Below are 7,809 nucleotides of genomic sequence, written 5' to 3' on the forward strand. Positions count from 1 at the left end.
TCTCTCTCTCTCTCTCTCTCTCTCTCTCTCTGCGTGTGTGTGAGTCAAAGTGACGGCAAGGTGTGCGCCTTCACACTAGAATTTACGGTACGTTAAATACAGGTGCGCTGCGCATCCATTTAGATTAACTGAAAAACAGCACAGATCGCTTAGCGGAGAGTGAAACTCTGAAGTGCTCAGTCAGAGAGTGTTCGGCGAGTGAAAATATATCTGCGCTAAACTTATACTTGGCCTCCAACTCACACACTGGCGAGTAAAATCTGAGAATTTATTAGCCATTGGCTAATATTAGACATCATTTAGTCGCCAGAGTGAAGATTAAGTCGCATTTGCGAGTGATTTACTCGCAATGTAGAGAGTTGATGGCACAGATAAAGAGACAAGTACATATACAAAAATAACATTTTAATTTAAAACAACTGTGTCCTTAATTTATGTAATAATCTTTTTATAAAATTAATGCGGCTGTACATTATTCAACAACAACTTCCAGCCATGACTATATTCACAATATAGCACAGCCTTTAGTACATTTGTTTAATTATTACTTTTTACAGCATTAACTAATTTGATGCTCCTACACAGAAGCGCCACAACAGGAAATTACATGACATTTAAATTTTTTTCCTTTGTATTTCTATATGTCTCTTCAAAAAAATGTCATAAACCTGCCTGTATGGTTTTCCTGTTTTTCCTGGTACTCTGTCTAGTGTTGTTAATGGTTCAGATTCCATTCTGACGAAGGACATGACTGAACATATTTCTCACAGAGCAGCAGTAATCAATTCGTCAAAATCAAGCATGTGACAGACAAACTCCAAGAAATCAGCACAAGGGAAACAAATCTCACACGTGAAAACACACTCGACCTCTGCCGCAAACATAAACAGCACAAATTGTCCAACATATTGTAATTAGTTTACTTTAACTTTTATTTAGCAATGTTACTAACTACAGCCACCTCTTTCTTCGGGGTTTCAAATCAACATTTTAACTCTCCAGCTAATTTGGCTACTAAATTATTTAAAGGTCATTCAGAACTTCTACTAACCATATGAAAAAAAATAATAATAATCAAAAATAAACTTGATTATCGAAGTCACAGCTTGGATTTAAATATATTTATTATAAAATCGGGTTGTGAATCACTAAATTGTTTTCATTTTTATGACAGTCTATCATTATTTGAAATTGGGTGAAATTTCAAACAGCCTTTTTGTGCACTTGAAGGGCAATGCAGGAAAAACAGGGTTTTTATATGTTGTTGTAAACTCCAAATACAGATCACTCCAAAATGAAATATTGTCAAGCACATTGATTAGCAGACAGGCTGCCAGTTCATAAAATTACCAGTTGTTTCTTCACAAAAGCATTAAAGGTGCTGTATGTAGGATTGACACCGAGTGGTTGAACTAGGTATTGCAGTCCAAATTCAAAATATTGGAGAGGGTTTTTTTTCACCCGGTCCCTCCTCCTCAGACTTGAAGCACACACAGGTTGCCAGATTGACGATACCAACAACCATCTCTCAAACGCATCTCCAATATTTATTTTGCTTTTATTATACCGTTGTTGATCATAAAGTTTTTTGGATGGATGTCGAGGCTTTTTAGGATGGGCAGAAAGTTCTATTTCCCGCTCTGACCCCTTTCGTTTGCCAGCTTCCATGGCCGAAATGAAATGCGCTGTGTTTCCCGCCAACTGGCAACCCGGTGTGCCGAAATACAATTGGGTAAACTGGCAGTGGGCGGGTTTCACAAACCAAAAGAAGATTAAGTCGCATTTGCGAGTGATTTACTCGCAATGTAGAGAGTTGATGGCACAGATAAAGAGACAAGTACATATACAAAAATAACATTTTAATTTAAAACAACTGTGTCCTTAATTTATGTAATAATCTTTTTATAAAATTAATGCGGCTGTACATTATTCAACAACAACTTCCAGCCATGACTATATTCACAATATAGCACAGCCTTTAGTACATTTGTTTAATTATTACTTTTTACAGCATTAACTAATTTGATGCTCCTACACAGAAGCGCCACAACAGGAAATTACATGACATTTAACTTTTTTTCCTTTGTATTTCTATATGTCTCTTCAAAAAAATGTCATAAACCTGCCTGTATGGTTTTCCTGGTACTCTGTCTAGTGTTGTTAATGGTTCAGAGATTCCATTCTGACGAAGGACATGACTGAACATATTTCTCACAGAGCAGCAGTAATCAATTCGTCAAAATCAAGCATGTGACAGACAAACTCCAAGAAATCAGCACAAGGGAAACAAATCTCACACGTGAAAACACACTCGACCTCTGCCGCAAACATAAACAGCACAAATTGTCCAACATATTGTAATTAGTTTACTTTAACTTTTATTTAGCAATGTTACTAACTACAGCCACCTCTTTCTTCGGGGTTTCAAATCAACATTTTAACTCTCCAGCTAATTTGGCTACTAAATTATTTAAAGGTCATTCAGAACTTCTACTAACCATATGAAAAAAAATAATAATAATCAAAAATAAACTTGATTATCGAAGTCACAGCTTGGATTTAAATATATTTATTATAAAATCGGGTTGTGAATCACTAAATTGTTTTCATTTTTATGACAGTCTATCATTATTTGAAATTGGGTGAAATTTCAAACAGCCTTTTTGTGCACTTGAAGGGCAATGCAGGAAAAACAGGGTTTTTATATGTTGTTGTAAACTCCAAATACAGATCACTCCAAAATGAAATATTGTCAAGCACATTGATTAGCAGACAGGCTGCCAGTTCATAAAATTACCAGTTGTTTCTTCACAAAAGCATTAAAGGTGCTGTATGTAGGATTGACACCGAGTGGTTGAACTAGGTATTGCAGTCCAAATTCAAAATATTGGAGAGGGTTTTTTTTCACCCGGTCCCTCCTCCTCAGACTTGAAGCACACACAGGTTGCCAGATTGACGATACCAACAACCATCTCTCAAACGCATCTCCAATATTTATTTTGCTTTTATTATACCGTTGTTGATCATAAAGTTTTTTGGATGGATGTCGAGGCTTTTTAGGATGGGCAGAAAGTTCTATTTCCCGCTCTGACCCCTTTCGTTTGCCAGCTTCCATGGCCGAAATGAAATGCGCTGTGTTTCCCGCCAACTGGCAACCCGGTGTGCCGAAATACAATTGGGTAAACTGGCAGTGGGCGGGTTTCACAAACCAAAACAGAGACCGACAATTCCGGCCCGGAACGCACATTTTCAAAGGAGAATAACTGACTGTAGCATTGTTTTTTAGGTAAACAAATATGTTAACTTAGCATGTTTCTTAAATATCTGCAAACATATTATGGTATTTTTATGCTTTAGTTGAGTCAAAAACTTACATACAGCACCTTTAAAGCGCCCACTCTGATGTGCATTCAAAAAAGCCAACCTAGGTGTCCGATAATGACATTGAAATTCATGCTCCAAAATATCATGTAAATATGACAAGATTATACCCCAACATATAGTTTCATGATCATAATATTCTCATGCCTTTTGAGTCAGCATATTAACAGCAAATAATTCATATTGAATGTAGTGGGTTTACCGGCAGTGTCTCAGAAACACTTGTAAAGTAACACAAATATAATTTATAAACATATGCTGCCAAATTGGCTATTAAGTTGATTATCACCCACATTTGGCGAATGTTAATTTCAAACCTGCTCATTTTTTATACAATTTAAATCATTACTACAAAACACTGGCTTTTAGGATATAAGCAAATCCAATATAATCCATAATGGGTAAGTTCTTACCTGTGTTTTTCCAACTCATTGTGTGATGACCTGAACAAGAAATAAACAGAAGCATGGATGAGTTTGGTTAATAAAAATAAGAACATTGACTATTTACTTATAAAAAAAATAAAATAAAAAAAACAGTATACTGACCCTGTGCTAAAAATATAAAAAAGCAACTCTGTATCTCTGAACAACTGCTACAGGATGTTTTTCTAATAGAGTGATGCTGTTGATCTACTGTAAGACAAATAAATTAAGAATCTTTCAAATTAAAATAAAAAATGTCCCCATTAATGTACTTTGAGTAAAACGGTTCCTAGTATCATATAAAGCAGGACACACCAAGTAAGTCTTGTGTTGAATTAATGGTGATGTTCTTCATATAATAATGTGGTCCAAAAGGAACTTCGAAAAGCTGCATTTGTTTGTTAACACCACATATGCACTCTTGTTTGCCATTCCATCAAGATACTATTCATTTTGAATGAACAAAAATGCCCCCGTTGTCGAGCACAAATATTCAACAAATTATCTTTGAAACCCAAAAAAAGGAGCAATGTCAAATGTAATTTATTTTTACTTGGAATGAATGCATAAATAAATGAATGTATAAATGGAATGCTTTTGGTGCTCCCTGGCCCCTTCACACACTACATGCTGTTCTGCTTTGAATTCTACATTATACACAAAACAAAATAATTCTGCATGGCCTTACTGTGTCCAGTAGACCGATATCACTAAGTAAAGCACAGCATGCACTCAATGACGCAGAGGAAATTCAGCATGCTACAACGCATTGCTATTTTAGTCCAGGGTATGAATGCTGGGGTGTATGATGGGGCAATTACATTATCTCCAAACAAACAAAATATAGGGATTGTAATGCATGCAAGATAAAAACAAAATATATGTGTCATAGCTTCAGTTGTTAGGCATATGTCAAAGCTGCAGTGTGCAATTTCTGTACCACTAACGTCATCATATGGGATTGCAAAAATAATGACATCATGTTTCCCTTATTATTCATCCGTAAGTACACATAATGAAATTGCTGCACATGACAGGTAAAAAAAATACAGGCTAAAAATACAGGCACAATGTTAATATCTGAGGCTAGTGCAGAATTTATGGTGTTTGAAAAAAAAAAAAAAGCTTTAACACTACTGAAAGTCCACAATGTCAGCAGATGTTTTTGCAATTTGGGAAATAATTCCAAAAAAGTATTCCTAAGTAAGTTTTGGTAAAAGCGAAAAGAAAAACAATCGCAAATTTCCTGGAAAGCCCTAATTCCATAGATTTCCTTTTTTCAGTGCTTTCTATGCATTTGTGGGGGAAGGGCTGCACACTAGGCTCCTGCTGTTTTGCTTTGACACTGCAAGGAAAGGGGGCTAATGCAGCAAAACAGATCCAGGTTCAAAGCTTTCTAGCAGCTGACTTGGGTCTATTCACACCACACCCAACAGTGAGAGTTTAACAACATCTAAAGTACACTACTTGAAAGCATACTGTCTATGACATGTACATGTGTCCCATTAATGCTCAACAAGAAGTTAAAATGTAAAGAATAGCAACTTGTAAACAAAACATTAATTCAAAATGTACTGTTTGTATGCAAGAATGCATGAAGAAAAAATGTTTGGCAAATTGTATGCATGCAAACAAGTGATATAACTTTAAATGTCTAACAAGTTTTATATGGTAAGGAAATCAGCATATTTGCTGATTAGTAGTTTCCAGCTATTTTGTGCATACCTGATAAATACTTAAAATGCACTGACGTTGCCAGTTGTCTTTAAACAACAAAAAGTTCTTGGTTAATGAAACGTGTGGTGTTTCTACGTAAAAACGGATTGATTTGAAAGGGAGATGGCAGCAGTGGAAAATAGAAAGCAGCAGCAGAATGTTAACGCTGTACGCGTGGCAATGTTTATACACAGCCAAGCCCAACAACAAAAATGGCGATTACATGTAGAATAAACATCGTTTGAATGTATTCATTCATTAATATAGCAATGACATTGTACTGTTTTTACCTGTTGTTGTGGGTTTTTCTTGAAATAGGAGAGAATTTAGTTTTCTTTCTGGAAAAGTCGCTATCGTACGGCAAAACAGATGCGTAACCGTGTTCAGCTTCTAGTGAGAAAGTAAACAAAACCAGCATTAAATACAGACGTGCGCGATTCAGTGAACAAAAAACGAGAATGTTAGAAAGTTAGACACTTGGTATGTTTTAACGTCAAGCCATTTAACATTTAACAAATTATGCTTCCATCAACTTACTGTAAAGCAAACACCCCTCCCCCAGGTTACATTTGACGGAAAATGAAAACGAATCAATATTTTAACAGAGGCTGGGACGAATGTCATTCACGTAAGTCATCTCATTCTGATTATTGCATATTATAGACTTAATAACTCACAGTAACAAGATGTCATCGTCCTTTTGGGCTTGAATTAAACTACACTTGATCCGCCGGCAGGTTTATAAATTGCATTAGACCAGCACAACAACGTAATATTAAAATTCAAAGACTATTTTTGACCACACAAACATCATTATATACCTCTGTCTCTTCTTTCCAAATACTCTGCTGCCTCAAGAAGAAGTAGAAGAGAATTAAGTTCCATTCCGGTGTATTTACAGAAATAAAAATAATACAAAAAAACCGTGTTGTACACTGTTTAACAAATGGTGTAAATCAAAGGGAGGAAACAAAACAAAACAAAACAAAACAAACAAATAAACAAAAAAGTGATGACGCTCGATGTGGACAGTTCAATTCTGAGTCGTAGAGACTCTCGACAAAAATTAATGCAGACTGCACGTAAACTAAAATCTGGAGATCGATTGATGGCTTCGTCGTCCAATCAGACAGTAAAAAAGTATGAAAGGCGGAACTTAAAAACATTTGTATCCAATCAGAGACTTCAAAGAGAGAAGTTCACAGGAAAGATGTTGAGACATTGCGAAATGTCATATGATTGGTTAGTCAGTGATAGTAACACGGTTGAAGCCATGCCCTAGCAACAGTACGGGTGACTCAACCCCTAAATCGCTCATTGGTCTGACGTACACTATACAAGCTGCTGTTTGGACAGAGGGAGATGTTGGGCGTGTTTTCTCATAACCTCGTTTAGTGAACTGTGCTGGCAGCGACAAAGTTGTTTCTGGATAAAAGAAGAAGAAGAAGACAAGCGGGATGTTGGACAACACTGGACTGTGACTGGAGCATTGATGGAAGGAAGTGACGGTAGTACCGGAAGTGATCCAGAGATGGAGGAAGAATGTAGCGGTAGGAGTTCAGGAGCAAATGATTGGAGTAAAATTGTTAATCGTAAAAGAAAGAAAAGTTGTAGACAAGAATCGGGAACTGACAGTGAAAAAGACAGTATGCTGGTACGGACAAGCAAGGAGGATTTCAAGGTACTGATGAAGTTTGCAGATGTCTATGCTGACGATGGAGCGATATGGAAAAGGGGTCGTAATGTATCTCACGTGACAAGAGTTATACAATCAGCGGTTAATGAAGTGGAAAAATGGGCTAACAAATGGAGTTTTCGACTATCGGTGACTAAAACTCAACTAGTCTGTTTTGCGAAGAGGAATCATATCCCTGAAATAAAAGTGAAGTTATATGGACAAGTACTTGAACAAGTTAAAGATATAAGATATCTAGGAATATGGATGGATCCCAGGTTGACCTTTAAGATACATATTAAGAAGTTGGTAGCTAAGTGCAAAAAAAGTAATAATATACTACGATGTTTAACAGGAATAGAATGGGGAGCTAGTAGGAAATCTTTACTAAGAATATATAGTGCACTGATTAGGTCAGCAATTGATTATGGATGCATAATTTATGGATCTGCTTCTAAATCCTTGATTAAAAAAGTAGAAACTGTTCAGGCACAATCTTTAAGAATATGTAGTGGAGCTTTCAGATCTTCTCCAATATCAGCCATACAAGTGGAGGTGGGAGAAATGCCTATAAGTTTACGAAAATTGAAATTAACTATGAATTATTGGATA

The 7,809-nt window shown here is 36.2% G+C and overlaps 1 protein-coding gene across 1 annotated transcript in view; it reads right to left on the minus strand.

The window, feature by feature from the left end:
- mxd4 (MAX dimerization protein 4) overlaps nucleotides 1-6,605 on the minus strand; it is a 29,107-nt gene extending 22,502 nt beyond the window's left edge. The window contains exons 1-3 of the mRNA XM_016520575.1: nucleotides 6,344-6,605; nucleotides 5,813-5,912; nucleotides 3,795-3,824 (exon numbers count right to left, since the gene is read on the minus strand). Coding sequence (XP_016376061.1) covers nucleotides 3,795-3,824; nucleotides 5,813-5,912; nucleotides 6,344-6,407 — 194 coding nt within the window. The 5' untranslated portion in view covers nucleotides 6,408-6,605. The remainder of the gene's footprint in view (nucleotides 1-3,794; nucleotides 3,825-5,812; nucleotides 5,913-6,343) is intronic.
- Between the last annotated feature and the right edge of the window lie 1,204 nt (nucleotides 6,606-7,809).

This window comes from Sinocyclocheilus rhinocerous, unplaced genomic scaffold, assembly GCF_001515625.1.
Source record: "Sinocyclocheilus rhinocerous isolate Xijiao unplaced genomic scaffold, SAMN03320098_v1.1 scaffold2134, whole genome shotgun sequence".
In the NCBI taxonomy this organism is placed as follows: domain Eukaryota; kingdom Metazoa; phylum Chordata; class Actinopteri; order Cypriniformes; family Cyprinidae; genus Sinocyclocheilus; species Sinocyclocheilus rhinocerous.